This window comes from Patella vulgata, chromosome 3 (assembly GCF_932274485.2).
Source record: "Patella vulgata chromosome 3, xgPatVulg1.2, whole genome shotgun sequence".
Lineage (NCBI taxonomy): Eukaryota > Metazoa > Mollusca > Gastropoda > Patellidae > Patella > Patella vulgata.
In genome coordinates, this window is record NC_065881.2 from 77,015,983 (window position 1) to 77,032,768 (window position 16,786).

The window sequence follows — 16,786 nt, forward strand, 5'->3', positions numbered from 1 at the left end:
CGAAAACTATATCCGCTATCGAGGAACTGAAGGTCAGAATGTTGAAAATCAATAGGGTTCATCCTCTCATGACCCCAATCATTCCCACTCAATTTAAAAAACATCCAGTAAAAATTACAATCTCTATCGTGTTGGTTGACAAGACGGGGTGAGGACATAATACGCCCACACTGAAATGTGAGCGCATAAAAAGGGGTTCAATGTATATTAAGTTGGTCATAAGCCCTTGGTATATTGAGTCCCACATCACAGTTAAACTTGGGTTTGATATGTTTTGTTTTGATGGCCTCAAGAAATTTCCTGGTTTTCTTCTGGTGGTTTTTGTTAATTAAAGGTAAAATGGTTTAAAACTAGATAATGAATAAAATATAAAGAAACAGCAACAAATTGAGTATTAAATCCACTTGACACAAACTATGTAATTTCGGGACTAACATAAGGAGCAATTTTATGTCTCTTAATTCTCCTGTGCTTAGTAGCCTTTAGCAGTGGGGCAGGCAAATCAACAACCAATAAATACATTTAAGAATACATGTATATTGGTCTAAAAAAAAATTCAACCCCAAATATTAAATGATAAATATATTTTAATACAAAACACATGAATATAACATATTAGCACATTTTTATTGAAATAATATATTTGATACAAATCTATGATATTATCTATACTATTAAAAAACAGATGTCATGTTATCCTTTGATCTATTTAATGTAGACTTGGCACATTGCCTGCGTGATGTATTTCATTGCAAAGCATGTGCATGTGAATGTATTTTAAGTTATTTAAACATACATTATGCAAGAGCTAAATCTGCCTAGTTTAGGTTTTTCTTGAGGCCTGAAATGTTATATAAACATGTTATATTAACAAAACAAGACCATAATCAACCCTCGATGATTTTAACTAGATTAGAACGGTTCGCCATATAAAAATTTAATTTAAAAATGGGAAAGCAAGGCTAAGTCTCGAATATACCATTGCCCTGGTTACCACTATGCACACATATGCTCTCAACCATTAAACCACACATATTTGTCACTGTCATATTCTAAGATTCAAACCAAAATATTAGATGCTAGATGATGTTCTCAAAGTGCGTTAAAAAGACTAAAGTAACTAAAGCAATTTGGAGCTATAAAAATCTCTCCATATATATATTGTTATAAAAAGATACAAAGATTAAATGAAAATTACAATCCAATATTATCTTAAAGCGAGAATTTCATATTTTCTAAGAAAGTCAAAACATAATTATTTCTATGTCTTTTGCTCAATAGGTTGTCAACTCACTATTATACGATTATAGGTATCATTCCCACACTTAAAAATCATTCACCCCGGAAATAATAACACAATTACCTCCCGTGTTTTTCTATTACCCCCATGGAATAGCTATCTTCAAACGTTTGAATTTGAAGTTGAAAATGATATTTTTTCCAATTTCTCAACTGGCCATAGTGAATTATAGGATTAATAGGATAATTCTTTAACAAGGTAGGACTGTTTATAGATACCATCTATTTTAAGGCTTTATTTTAATACATTTTAAAAATATAACTTAAAAATATGAAATTATCGCTTTAATACATATTATTGTCATGGATAGAGGAATTTGACAAATTTGACTAGGTTCCCACATTTATAGACAAAATATCTTAAAATTTCAATTTTTGAATAGAATATTGTTTAATAAATAAAAAAAAATTATTCAAATTAAAATATTTTCAGACAAAGATAGACAATAACTTATTACCTATGTTAACTTTCCAAATAAATGAGAAGTGCATGAGAAATTCCTTATTTAAGTAAAATAGCATACACTGCTGATTGATTCAATAGATTGGACAAACTCAAACACCATTCTATGCCATAGACAATATAGAATACAATCATTGTTTATCACTGTATAATATTTTGACAGAGAGAGAGAAAGAGAGAGAGAGAGAGAGAGAGGGGGGGGGGGTTAATGCCCACTCCACACAAAATCAAATCACAAAATAGGTCATTTCAGGAGGGAATCCATGAGGTTGGACAAGACCCTATTCCTTGATATGTACAAGCGGGTGAATCAAAACCACCCCACTGGACCTTATGATCCAGTAATAAGCAGTAATTGTATGTTATAGAAATTATGTCCTGTGTATTTCCAGTTCAATACTAAATGCCGTGGAATACATGTACATTTGTTTCAGGCCAGCATTTTCACAGTGTATGGGACCTTCAGAATATGTACATATTGTAAATGCAAAAGACAATCATGATATATTAGAAGAAGGCTAAGGCATATCTTTACACAATCAAAAAATTACCAACTCTAGAAATAATTACAACATACAGAATAAATAAATTATTTTGAATAAAAAAAATACACATTTAAACATAATGCAATAATATTGATACAATAATATTTTTATGCAATTTTAGATAATGCGTCATATGAGACCAAAAAAATAATGTTATCTTTACAGTTGATTACCAGTACTAGATCAATATATATATAGTTTCATTAAAGGGCAAGTCACACTAGTACCAATCTTGTCTCTGGTTACATATAGATTACAATCATTTCTGATTTTGTGCTTCCTTTATCTTTTATCCACCCTCCCCTGTAATTGTACTTTGTAGCTTTATGAATGTATCTATATTTAACAAGAGTTTAAAGTCAGTCTAAAACAGGGTGGGGACTGGGGGCGGAGGGAAATGGGGTTTAATGTCCCAATTCAGGACAAACATATTATCTTCAGCAGTGGGAGTGGTAGGCAACCAAAGGACCATAGAAACACATGGGGTTGGACAGAAAACCCTACTCCTTGTCACGTACAAGCCAAAATCAGAACGCCGGCCATTTTAAAATCTAAAGCTTATGCATTCAACCACTGGGCCACCCAACCTGTCTATTTTCAAGTCTGCTACACAAAGTGATGTCATTAATTTATGTAAACTATGTAAATATAGAAAGGTTTATAAAGCTGAAAATTGTCATTAATTTATGTAAACTATGTAAATATAGAAAGGTTTATAAAGCTGAAAATTGTAACAGTGGGGAAAATTTATCAATGAAACAGAAGGCTTATTATAGTTCAAATTAGTTAATCAAAATCTCAAGTGATGGTTGTAATTCTACTACTGTAGTTATTACTGTCTTCCCCTTTAACTCCATGTCGAATAACAAAAAAATGTGATCTAGAAACATCTGTGTCCTTTAATATTCAGACAGCAGTTAAAGTCCCAACTAAAATATTCAACTTTCTACACTGTTATTCATTCAACTTTTTTACACTGTTATTGATTCAATGTTCTGTTATTATTAATTCAACCTTCTATTATAAATTCAACTTTCTACACTGTTGCTAACAGCCGACTTTGTCTTTCTACCTGGCAGGAATGTTGACTTGCCTAAAAAAGTAAATATTAATAATTATTGGTTGGTCCTAACAGAAAAAAAATCTGTTCTACTTAGAATTCATCTTGATAAACTAGATAAATATCCTAAATTTATTATTATTTATTAATGGTCAATGTGAATTCATATTTTAGCAATCAAAACCTTAAACCGGTGATTGGCAGTTGTGTTATCTAATATCTAATATTTCATGGATTAGTCGGATTCATTATTTAACATTTAATTAAGAAATGAAATGAAATGAAATGAAATAGAGTTCAAAGTCCTACTGTTCTGCTCTGACTGGGCTAATGAAGACGGGCATATGCCATACAGTGTGCTATCTAATTCCAAATGTGTACACAGGGCCTCATATTTTTCATCCCATCAAAACCACTGACATCTGTGAACCACGCTGGAAAATCTTGATGAACTTTCTCAGCCAATGCAGGTCGCGGCTACACTTCCGGTATTGGCCAGGAAAGTTCATCAAGATTTTCCGGTGTAGTTGCCCCTTGTCAGAGGTGCAGGACAGCGAGCCTGACAAGGACAGCTGTCTAGCCATTCGTATGGGGTAAAAAAAAACGAGGTCAACTGTACATATTGGCATGCACGTAAAAGATCCCTTGGCAGTTGGAATTCGATATAAGAGTAGGCTGTAGCGCCATCACTGTTCAGGAAAAATTTCATTAGCCCAGTCGGAGCAGAACAGTAGGACTTTAAACCCCATTTCATTTTTATATTCCGAGATTCAATTTTCACAATATTTTCATTTACAAGGGATTCAAAATAACTGAAATGATGATCAGCCGCTTTAGCAATTACGGGATTCTTGCAGTAACAGGGATTCTGTTTTCAAATCCACAGCGGAGTTTTACAAATTTTATTCAAATTCTAATACCAAATGAAAGCAAATATGAAAGGGCAGTAAAAACTTTTCTAGTCGTCAATTTTTTTTTTCTAAAAATGAAAATAATTTATAACTTACTAGGTGGCTGTGTAATTTTTGATGTTAGATAAATAAATGGCTCAACTAGAGATTGTCGATTAGCAACCGAAACTTCCCATAATCGAACTGAAATAAACAAATCAATTTGATGAATTAAGTTAAATATCTGTATTATGAAAATAGTTTAATTAAAACATTTACCACAAAATTAAAATCATTATACAAACAACAATATTGCCAATCTGATTAAAATACAGATCCTATTTCGTTTCGTTTTTTATAGTTCAAAATTTTGTTTTACTTGTCTTTACTACACTAGGATATGGAAGAGTTGTTATCAATGACGTGTTCTGGATGGTGATAGGAATTAGCCAATGAAATGATCTGCTACGGTGAGCTTTAGGCGTGTTTTGCACGGCACTCTAGGTAATCCATTAGAAACATCAACCCTGATTGGTTAATCAAATGTCTGACATCATAGGGTCAAAAGCCGGTGGTATGACTTCTACATGACCTATCACTACAACTTGTCAGATCTCCATTTAGTGTAGGCCATCGAAAGTATAAAAAAACGAAACGAAATATAGATCTGTATTTTAATCAGATTGAAATATTGCAGGACTAGTGTAGACCTAATCGGTAATGGTAATTTAATGCAATCATTATACATGTGAGGAATAATGGAAGGTTTGAAAAGTAATTAGTATTGGAGAGTACTTTTGCATTTCAATTAAATTGCACTCCAGAAACCAATTACTTTTCAATAAAATTTTATTGTAAATATGAATGTATCCAACTATGTTAAGCCTCAAATTTTAACATCTAAGAAAATTAAAGAAAACAAAAGTTTCAAATTAGTTTCAAATAACTAAGTTTTTATTATTTTTTTTTTTAATAGGGCAGTTTTGTTTTTTTTAGACATTTAAGTCTTTATGTACTGACCTTTTTCTTTAGTTGACCATTTTAAAGCTGTATTAAATTCTACTTGTCGAGCTTCGTTGACTTCACTTTTATTACCAATAACTATAATACTCACCTGTCGAAATACACAGGTATAAATTATTACCTTCATACATTTCAACAACGCTTGAGGATATAATGTGACAGTGTAGTATCACTATATTATACATTATGCTTTCGTATTATTTCCTCATTTATAATTCTGTATGCTTGAGAACAACTCAAAAAACCTTGTCGAAACATCGCATGTATATCATATAGTGATTGTTATCAAAAGAACTGTGTTGTGTTATATATATTAGTAGGAATATTTTATGAGTAATTTCTGGTGTTTTCAATGATTCTCCAGTTTTTATATTGACTAACCTTGTCTCTCATTTTTTCAATTTCTTTTTTTAAAGTGTCTAATCTTTGAAATGAATCCCAGCTTGTCACATCATAAACCAGAGCAAAACCCTGGAAAAGAGTTTTAATAAACATACATAGAAAATAATAATTTCCTTTGTTGGATTTACAGGTGATGCGGTTTAACATCCTACTTTTCTGCACCTAAGAGGCTAATTAGTAATTAAGATCATAATAAGCCATGCAGTGTGCTATGAGGGACATGTTGCCTTGGCAGTGGTGCAATAATCGACTTTTTTTTTCAATTTCTCAGCGTCCGGGGATCTATAACATGCTGCCTCAGGTTTTTTTTTAACCCATCCAAAGGACTAGACACTTTCCCGGCAGTCCCAATATCTTGCACCAGTAACAAGGGGAAGCAAGGCTAGAGAGATAATCTTGAGGAGGCCAAACCGTTACCTTCAGGTTAGTAAACCAACTCCTTACTCACAGAGCCATTTTGCTATCAGTATGCGAGAAAGAGAGAGCAATGGGGTTTATCATCCACTCAACACAAACTAGGTCATTTCAGGACTAACATATGGTTCAATTCTCTTTCAATAATCTGTTTGTGGGTAGGGGTCTTTAGCTGTGGGAGGAAAGTGGAGAAAACGCACAAGGTTGGACAGGCAACCCTAAGTGGAAAATCAAGTCAACACAGCTTGACTCAATGACAGACCTGTTGATCTAACATGCAGTCGTGCACATATTTTGGCACACCATTTGGGCACCCAACCCACCCTATCCACCTGCAACAAATTCTTAAATGAAGCTTTGAACCAAATACTCATTCTTGATCAAAAAGGGTATCAAACAGATCACAAAATTACTTACATCAGGAAAAGTAAGATAATGTTTAGGCATGTCTGTTATAGCATCCTGAAATAAATAAGGCACCAAATTAACCCTCATTTCATTTTGATTTAAATATTACATAAATATCTAACTGATTCTTTAGCAGTTATCTGTTCTTTTTGAAATCTGATATGAGCCACTGTGATTGGCTATAACAGTAATGATCAACAAAAAAGCATCTCTTCATCAACCAAATGAATGTTAAGGATAGCTCCATTGTAGTTAACTTTGCCAATGTTGTTTATAATTTTATATCAGAATCATAAATACATCCTACCAATCCTGCTGTGTCATATATTCGAACTCTTTCTTTAACTCCACGGTCAGTCTCAATTACGGCATTGTATATATCCTCAATAGTGGCATGCATAGGCTGTAAGTAAAACAAAATTTATCACAGAATAGGCCTATGCACTTTGGCAAAAATGGTGAGAAAATTAAATCTCAAATAAACACAATTCATTTAGGGGACATTATCAGAAAAATGTCATAATGGCTCGATAAAAAGAACTCTTAGTACCCCTTCTTTTACCAGATCAGTATGGTTAAAAAAATATAAAAAATGTTTTATTAAATAAGTCTTATATCTTACACTGCCAATTTTGTGGTTTCCATACAATAGTTGTTCTATCAGAGATGTTTTGCCAACTCCAGAAAATCCGCAAACTAGGATCTTGTTGATTTTTCCCATTTTATGCATTCAGCCTTTAAAATTTATTAATAATATTAATTATTATATTCATACAAACATGTTATTAGTGGATGACCCTTCCTTTATTTGCCTACATACAGTTTTTAATTTAATAATTTATAGGTACTATATTTGACAGTGCTCCTAATATCCACTATACATGTAGATCTATTGTTAAATTTCGGTGGTTAATAACTACTTGCATTGCTGTCGATATAATTTTAAAAAGAAGACAGCAAATTTCAATTAATATGATAAATTAATCACTGATAAATGAAAATCAGGACTTCTACTACAGACAAGCCATGTTTACGGTGTACATTGCCACATTTTATCGACTTTGGAGTGCATAAAGATTTATTAGCGTTTCGTGAAGCATGAATCAAAATAATTACCGAAAGAACATTGGTAAATGCGATCAATTAATTAATCAAGCAAGATCAACAATTTTTCAATTAGATCTGTCAGCCATGTTTGTTTACATTTTTATGTGAATTGTCTCCCCTTAGTCGTATGATAGTCTTGCTCATGGGGCGGCTGATAAAGAAACCCAGAACGGCGCGTCGAATAACACCAAATAACACCCAATAACTCCAAAATAACACCCAATAACACCCACAATGGCTCTACCTGACGAGGTAACGAGATACTTGGCGTTTATTTTTAATTCCTTTACAAAACAATGTTTTATAAAAAAAACATACACATATTTAAAAATGTTTCATATGAAAATATTATAATGATAATAAAAAAATGTGTGTGTGGGGGGGGGGGGAGGGGGTCTTTACCAGTGTGATGACCCAGAGAGAACCCACGATTCTGGACAGACGACACTGCTTCTTGTCAGGTATAACCTGGGAATCACATACACAAGTTATCTCCCTTCAGGCGAGTGAGCGTGAAACTCCGATTTGAATATTAAAACCAGCATAGTTGGATCTGCAAGACCTACATATGTAGTCGTCACTTGAACATTGAAAAAAATTCAACTGAGTAGTATCTACTTTCTCACAATCTGAATGGCACCAACGTTGACATACTTCACAATATAAGCTTTGAATATCGCGAGTTTCTTCAAACATGATCCACGAAGCTTTTAAATTCAACTAAATTGTTATTTTGTATTTCCAAAGTCAACAATTTGGTGTTATTGGACAGTTATTGGGTGTTATTGAGCAGTTATTGGGTGTTATTAATTTCTCGTCAACAAAAATCACATATACGAGTTATCTCCCTTCAGGCGAGTGAGCGTGAAACTCCGATTTGGGCTCAATTCAGCGATGCTTCTTATATTCAACTAAATTGTTATTTTGTGTTTCCAAAGTCAACATTTTGTAGTTATTGGTTGTTATTTTGGAGTTATTGGGTGTTACTGGGGCGTTATTGGGTGTTATTGGGCAGTTATTGGGTGTTATTGGGCAGTTATTGGGTGTTATTGGGTAATTCGACGCGCCCACTCAGAAACTCGGAAAAGCAACATATAGATGTGAAATTAAAGAAATAGAGAAATAAAGTAAAATTATTTACATTTTGCTTTAAGAAATATAGACAAAGGACCAAACATACAGACAAAGGAGGATATCCCTGAAAAATATCTTAATTATAAATTATGTATTTTTTTTTCAAAATAATTCATATCCAAATCATATCGCGCTGAAGTCGAAAAGTAGGCCTATGTTATTTTTTAAAAGTCCCAAACCGACTTCACTTTGTATTAACAAACGATTAAATCTGGAAAGACGTCCTTCCTAATAACAAAATATTCTCAACGTAATAATAGGTATTGTAACTGACCAATGGCAAATTAAATCACAGAAACAACTATCAATTGAAAGATAAAACTTTCTATCTAAGATCTCGAGTTACCGATCATGACATTCAAAGCATACCGGAAATCAGTTGGAAAAGATCTGTAAGCATAACTCAATCAGATATTATATATTGTTAAAAAAGCAGATTAGTAGAACTTATTTGTAAAACCATGATACATTCCCAGAAATTATATGGCCATTAAGCCCCTCCACGTTTCTTTGGCGCAATATTTATAAATACACTAATTGTTTTAGATTTTATTTTTAAAAAAAAATCCGATTCAAAAAATCTAATTCATAAACTTATAAAATGTTCTCAGAAATTATATGGGCATGCTTCCACACCTCTTTTTTTAAAAAAAAAATCGATTCAAAAAACAACAATCTAGTTATTTTCTAAATTATAGATTTCCCCTTTCATTTTTTAAGTACCCTGAGAAGATTGCAAGGAACATGTTTCTCAATAAAAACCCAATTCTTTTACTCACATATGACTTAATTTAAAACTAATCAAGTTTAGTATATTGTCAGTTAATGACATTCATACCTTTTGTCTGGGAAAGCTAACTTTTGTTTTAAGGTAGGGAACCTTGCAGATCTGATGAGGCGACAACAGAGAACGCCAGAATGTCTGATTGGGTTGTTTTTGCATGCTCAGTATCTCAATCTAGGAAGGAAGTGGACAGGATGGGCCTTGATTGGGAAATAAAAGAAGCGTCACCTAAATGGGCATAACACGAAATCAGAATGGCTTCGTCAGTATATATAATTTCCAGAATTCTTTTCACGACAGAACTTGTTCTGCACTGTTAGTGTCAAAAGATCAGATAGGATTAAAGAAATACCCGCAGGTATAAGTTTTCACCAATATGATATAGCTTTGAATCACACATGTAAATAAATATCACCTAATAATGTAATTGCTGGCGATATCACTTCGGATGGAAGCTATTTCACACAGTGGCCTAAACAACTAAAGAGTACATTTTTTGGGGGGTGTTTTTGCAACATCGCTTTATTGTGAACGCAAGAGAAGTATTATTAGAGCGGACGTTAAATAGCTCTATTTGAGATCAAATTTATGATAAAAAAAAATAAAGACTTGTTTAAGATATCACTTTATTGTGGAAATTGTCTGTAAATAATGTTATTTGCAAAAAGATAAATAGTTTCAAATTTGTTAATAATCTATATTCAATTTTTCATCAATGCAGAAATTAAAAAAATATATATCTATCATTATATTCGTTAAAGTAAAACCACACCACAATTAGTATAGGCCAATACAATTTATTTTTAATTAAATAAACAAATTATATACATTTCAAATCCTTGATGTCAATTTATATATTGCGAATGAATCAAATAGATTATCAAGATCATTTATATCGCCGAAACAACACAAGCGATAATTATCGCCAAGATAACACAATCTTTTAATCTCGTTTATTTCTCCATAATTTTAAATTCTATGGCCATTTTAATTTCAGACGAGAATGGAGCCCGAAGCGAAAAGAAGAAGAGTTGGTGAGCTTGGTCGTAGAACTGTGAAGAATTATAAAAGACATGGTAAACCACCGTACAGTTATGTTGGAATGATCGCCCTTCTTATACGTATGGCACCAGAACATAAACTATCTCTAGCTGGTATCCTAGCAGCATTTAAAGACCTGTTTCCTTTCTTTCAAGGAGAATACCAAGGATGGAGGGATTCTGTTCGACATAATCTCTCTCACAATGATTGCTTCTACATGGTAAGACAAAATATCATTTAAAAAATCAGAAACTTTGATCTTAATCTATTGAAACTAAGTAAAGACTGCAGTGAAGAATGTTACAATTTGACAAAAAGAAATTGCATAGGGCGTAATGTAATGTATAAACGAATTCCTTCTTCAAATGAAACCAGTTTCAAAGAAAACACGACCGTCTGCATGAACATTACAGGCCTATGTATTGGCCTCTCGACTATAATATGCCGGGTTCGACTCCCGGCGTCGACCAAGAAGAGCACCCCCCCCCCCCGGTAATTTCCAAGCACGGATCTCACTTGTAGACAAGGAAGGAGAATGTATATAATGTGCATATATAGTTTTCGGGTGGGACAAAAAACGGAATTCATCGTGGACAAAAAAGATAAACCGTAACCATTGCATGCTTGTCTAGACATTACGCTAAACCTCACTCAAATAGCTCGTTATGATTGTTATTGTTTGGTTATATTTGCTTAGTAGTCTTGAATATTAAAATCCATAAAATAACAGCTATTCACTGAAAATCTTGATCCGATCTTCAGCTTAATTTACTGTATTTTCAATTAGAAAAAATATTATTGGGAGCAGTAAACGTGGGTTTCTACCGTTTCTCAACCTGTGATATCCACCCGAAAGCAGCAAGGGCGTCTGTGGTTACGCAAAGAACAATATGCGACTTAAAACTTTAAGGTTAATGGGGGTTCTACCATATACAATTAACTATTTTTCGTAACGAACGTTCGAACGTTAATCATTTGCTTTATGACTAAAGGAACAAGCTATATAAAACCCAGATGAATGCTTTTCAGCCTTGTATTAATCCTGCATTATCTGTCCAGAGCCATATTGTCCGCATGGAACATGGGGCATCTTGGTTGACATCACTGGCGGATTTTCCGGCGGTGTTGCAGGACGGAGGGCCTGACAAGCAGACTGCTGTCTAGTCGCTCCGATGGTACGAAAAACCGAGGTCCCGTGTACACATTGGCGTGCACGTGAAAGACCCCTTGACAGTTGGAATTCGATATAAGAGTAGGCCGTAGTGCCGCTGTCCTGTCAAAATCTCCCTCATAGCACACTGTATGGCGTATGTCCGTCTTCATTAGCCCAGTTCGGGGCAGAACTATAGGACGTTAAACCTGCAATTTTCATATTCCACGGTAAAAAAAATGGACCCATTTACTACTAGAAACTCGTCATTTCTAAGCCAAGCTTGAACGGATATTGAGAGTCCCTTAGTACTGATAACGACACTAACATATTCTTAATTAGAGGTACACAAGGTCCTTAGAATTTATATAAAAGTTGCCCCCCACCCCCGACTCGCTTTCATGAATATTTACCTATTGCAATATCTATCTGACCCTTTTCCATTACAGGTGCCTCAAGTTATTAACAACGTAGTTAAGACCAAAAAATGTGACTGGGCTGTACATCTGAATAAACTTCCATCAGATGCTTTGAGAAAACAAGAAAAATCTTCCAAAGATACCGACTACCAGTACCAGTATGCTTCTTCACTCACAGAACATTTTGGACTTCCACAAATTGAATATCTTCTACCCTGCATGAAGCTTCAGCCACGGACACTTCCCCTACATGGCATTACTCCTCTTAAAGCATCAACAAGCCAAGTTTTCAAAACGCCCCAATCGACGAGAGCGCTAAAGAAGAAACGATCTTTTACAATTGATTCTCTGTTAAATTCCAAAGACCTAAAACCGGTATCATCAACCATTCCCACAACTGCCAGTGATGCTCTGATTAGTCATGTACCAATAGTTACCTTCCCACCAACCATGTTTGATAATCAGACCCCAGAGAATGCGCTGGAAAACTTACGTAACCTATGCAACGCCAATCCACTATCCTATAATACGCCACCTTCCGTGTCCGGCATCCAATACGAAGTGTCCAAAGATGCATTGTATCCACCAGTCCGCAGTTTTTCTGACTTGCGAGCTTCCAGTTCCACCCTTTTTGGTTTGCCAAGTCCTGAATTAAAACATGAATCACACAAACACCACGAGAAGTTCGACCAGGATAGATATTCCCCTTCACAAATGGTAACCTACGGTTACGAAACCCCTAGATCTTCAACACCCTGTTTAACCACCCACCAGGAGAGACACACTTTTACTCCGTTAGATACCTTCAACTATGGATCGCCAAGTAATGGTTCTTCAATGCCTAGTCCAGCCAGTTACCACAACAGACAAACAAGTACACCACTACTGCAGACGCCAAACTCTGAAAGTGGATCTACAACCCCGTGTACATTCACCCTCCCAGAAAGTCACAGCAGCAACATAGTATCTTATGAATATGGAACCCCAAGATATACCACTCCTGGAACTTATCACTCAGAGCAAAACACCAGTTTCTTCGTGATGCCGACAGCCGATTGCGTCATGGATCTAAGTCGAACTCCAAGGCCAGCTTCTCTTCCAGTTTTGAATGAACACTACAGAATCGATCCGTCCCCGGTTAACATAAATGATTTAGAAGAATCTATGAACTCGACGACGTGGGACGAACCTCGATGCAGATCCGCTTCTACGGTATCTTCGAGGTGTTCTTCTGTAGACACGTACCTTCCAGATCATGACCATGGTACTATCTTCATCAACCCCGTATCTCCGCTACTCAACAATTCGTTTCATCAATCTGCGTTTACTCCTTACGATTCTGGTCAGATAGTCACAGAAGCAACGCTGCAGAATCTTCGAATAGCCAATGACTTTGGTTTGACAGATATCTTGTCTTAGTTACCCACCATTGATCCACCGATAAATATACCTCTCCTCAACCCGGTTTGGTTCCTTTGTCTTCTAGAAGGCAAGGACTGTTTACTTTCTAGTGAACAATAGATTTATTTAAGTACCGTGTTCCTGTTGATAATTAACGAAGTCTTGTCGACACAGCCCTAATCACGTAGGCTTTCCAGTTTACATTACATATGCGTGAATGGATAACGTCTTTGGTTATGTGTATTTATCAGTGCTAGTAGGCCTATTGTGTTTTTTGCGTGTGTTTGCATGTTCACACATTGTTCTTAAAACCTACCACCGTGGTGGACCTACAGGAGTCCTTTGGTGCTTATGTCACGTTTGAAAACATTTTAATAATGTATGCTCATATAATATAATGAACTTGTATCCTATAGTGCTTTTAGTAAACTTGAAACAGTTATAGTTAAATATTATGATGAACTTTTCTTGTCTAGTGCTCATATCGTGTATTCGAACTTGGTGTCCCCTATTGCGTGAGCATAAAGTGTATTATAAACAGTTATGGCTAGACATAATGAAAGGTTCTCGTGTCCCCTATGGTCCGACATTATAATCGACGGTTCTTGTGCCCTAGTGGCAGTGCTCCTAAACAGTTATGGCTTTCATAGCCCATTTGAAACAGTTATGGTTGGACATAATGGAACTTATTTTGTGTCTTGTGCTCACATTGTATTTAAAAAAGTTATGGTTGGACATTATATATAAACTTTTCTTGTCCTCTAGTGCTCATAAAGTGTATTTAAAACATTGTAATGAACTATGTTTCTCCAGGATTGTTTGTTTTACTGTATTTTTTTGTTGACTTTATATCAGTGCTTTTTTGTCCATCATAATGTGCTTATTTTTAAATGATAAATGGAAATACCTTGAATAAATATTTTAAAATAGTTCTCATTTGGTTTATATTACTGGACAAAAAACATTCAGCTGGGCGGAGCAAGAGGATCAATATTTACAAGTTGGCACAACGGGGCACTAGAAAGCGTATGGGTTTTGATATTATAATCTGTCAAACATGTTGTTTTAACAATATATATTGTTCCATATCTGGCTACAAACTGACCCGGAACAAATTTTCTCATCTATACTGAGCGCCATGGAAAACGCATCACTTTTTTTCCCCAAATATTTTATTACTAGGTGGTTTTGTATGTATAATATTATGCAATACTATGAACTATTGTTTCACACAATGCTCCCAAACGCAAAAAATATCGGCCCGTGTGAACAAAAAAAAATTGCACGAGAGGCACATGAAAAACCCAATATTCATGTGCAGCATTGTGTGTGAGCCCTTTAAAAGCATGTTTTCAACTTAATGTGCAGTACATGAACTGTGAAACGTCAGTCTGTCGTAATTTGTTGTTGGACGCGTGAAGGAATCGAGCTAGAGATGCCGAGACTTACTGAAAATCAACGGAATGAAGCCATGGGAATGTCCAGGGCTGGCATGTCTACACGTGCTATTGCCAGACACTTCAATTGTCATCAGTCCACTATTATAAGGTTGGTGGAACGTGTTCGAGTTACTGGATCAAAATGTGACCGTCAACGTCCTGGTCCACAACGCGTTACAACCCAGGCTCAAGACCGCTACATCCGGGTCACTCATCTGCGTGACAGATTCCGCCCAGCGACTCGAACAGGTGCAGCAGTCGTCGGAAGACAAGGACCAGTAAGTGCCAACACCGTAAGACGTCGTCTAAGAGAAGTAGGACTCCGTGCACGACGACCTTATGTTGGAGCTATCCTCGGGGATCATCACCGTCAGCGGCGTTTGATATGGGCTCAAGACACCAGACATGGAGAAGAGTAGACTGGCAAAGTGTGCTCTTCGGTGATGAGAGTCGCTTTCATCTTTATCACGCTGGTGACCGTCAACGTGTGTGGAGGCGTCTTGGGGAACGTCTTGCAGACTGCTGCGTCTTCGAAACGAATCGATGGGGTGGGCGAAGTTTAATGGTGTGGGGAGGCTTCACATTTCATCACCGGACCGCAATAAACATTTGCAGGGGTCGCGTTAACGCTGTAGCCTACCGTGATGTCTTGCATCCAATTGTTGTTCCGATGTTTCGAGTGCACCCACAACTTCAACACTTCCAACAGGATAATGCACGCCCGCATACCGCCCGTTTTAGTATGGACTACCTGGCTGCTAACAACATCAATGTCTTGGACTGGCAAGCCATGTCTCCGGACATGGCATCGATAGAACATGTCTGGGATGAGATTGGACGCTGTCTGTATCTGAGACCAGATGCACACCATTGCTGCTTAAGAAGCTGCTCTTGTCCCAGGCCTTCTTTCAAACATTGGTAAATTCCATGCGACGTCCCTGCACAGCGTGCGCAAGAGCCCGTGGAGGACACACACGCTACTGACATCTGTGTCGTACTTTTGACCCCTCTGACTTTGTACCGTTGATTACAGATTAAACATCCATAAGTGAACAAATGTGTTGTTATTGAAGTGTTCCCATTTTGTTATACGAAAAACTAAGTGATGCGTTTTCCATGGCGCTCAGTATATTAGTGCGGAACAGTTTGTTACAGCTTATAGCATAGGGCATGTTAGCCTATTCTGAAGCTTAGCCGAAATAGATTGCCCTATTTCCAAGCATTGTCTATATAGGGCAATCTCAAGTCCCGTCATGAATATACCCACTGTCCATATCTTATTTGATATTTCATTCATCTCCAATTCAAAGGTATGTAAGGTTGATAGTGTCACCTCATTTCATCCCATCTTAAAGGTTCTTTCAAATCATGATTCTTACATGTATTTTAGTTACATTTACCCTACGCTTTATATTGTAATGTGGGGGTAGGGGACTTTAATTTAAATGGGGCTTAGTGTCTTAATGAAGACGGGCATATGTAAGTAGTGTGCTATGGAAGAAATTTTGCCAGGACTGAAGGCTACTGTGTATATGCTATTATATTTGCCTTCAACTTTATATTGGTGTTTTGGGGTCTGAAAGGGCATTTAGCCTCCATGAAGACGGACATATGCTATAGGGGAAATTTTGTCAGGAATGAAGGCTACTCTTACTTCAAATACAAATTTTCAACAAGAAGTCAAGGGGAAACCATGCCAGAATATTTTCTCTGCCAAATACAGGAGACAATCTATTTAGCAATGCACTGTGATTCATTCTTCTAAACTCATCTCAATAGACCAATAGACCATAAATCACACATAAAA

General features: G+C 35.9%; 1 protein-coding gene across 1 annotated transcript; it reads right to left on the reverse strand.

The window, feature by feature from the left end:
- Positions 1-569: 569 nt before the first annotated feature.
- Positions 570-7,769, reverse strand: LOC126815571 (NF-kappa-B inhibitor-interacting Ras-like protein 1). Its single transcript, XM_050541288.1, has 8 exons — positions 7,621-7,769; positions 7,127-7,239; positions 6,812-6,907; positions 6,514-6,558; positions 5,662-5,751; positions 5,278-5,371; positions 4,375-4,461; positions 570-3,400 (listed from the first exon to the last, which is right to left on the reverse strand). Exons 2-8 carry the CDS (start codon positions 7,232-7,234, stop codon positions 3,336-3,338), a joined length of 585 nt encoding a protein of 194 aa, XP_050397245.1. The 5' UTR covers positions 7,235-7,239; positions 7,621-7,769; the 3' UTR covers positions 570-3,335.
- Positions 7,770-16,786: the final 9,017 nt, after the last annotated feature.

What these genes read in the sequence shown, in the direction of transcription:
- LOC126815571 (XM_050541288.1), bottom strand. Translation starts at nt 7,234, where the DNA reads ATGCATAAAATGGGAAAAATCAACAAGATCCTAGTTTGCGGATTTTCT. An exon ending in TATATGACACAGCAGGATTG is followed by an intron (nt 6,559 to 6,811) that starts GTAGGATGTATT and finishes TATTTATTTCAG; the next exon opens with GATGCTATAACAGACATGCC. An exon ending in ATTATCTTACTTTTCCTGAT is followed by an intron (nt 5,752 to 6,513) that starts GTAAGTAATTTT and finishes ACTCTTTTCCAG; the next exon opens with GGTTTTGCTCTGGTTTATGA.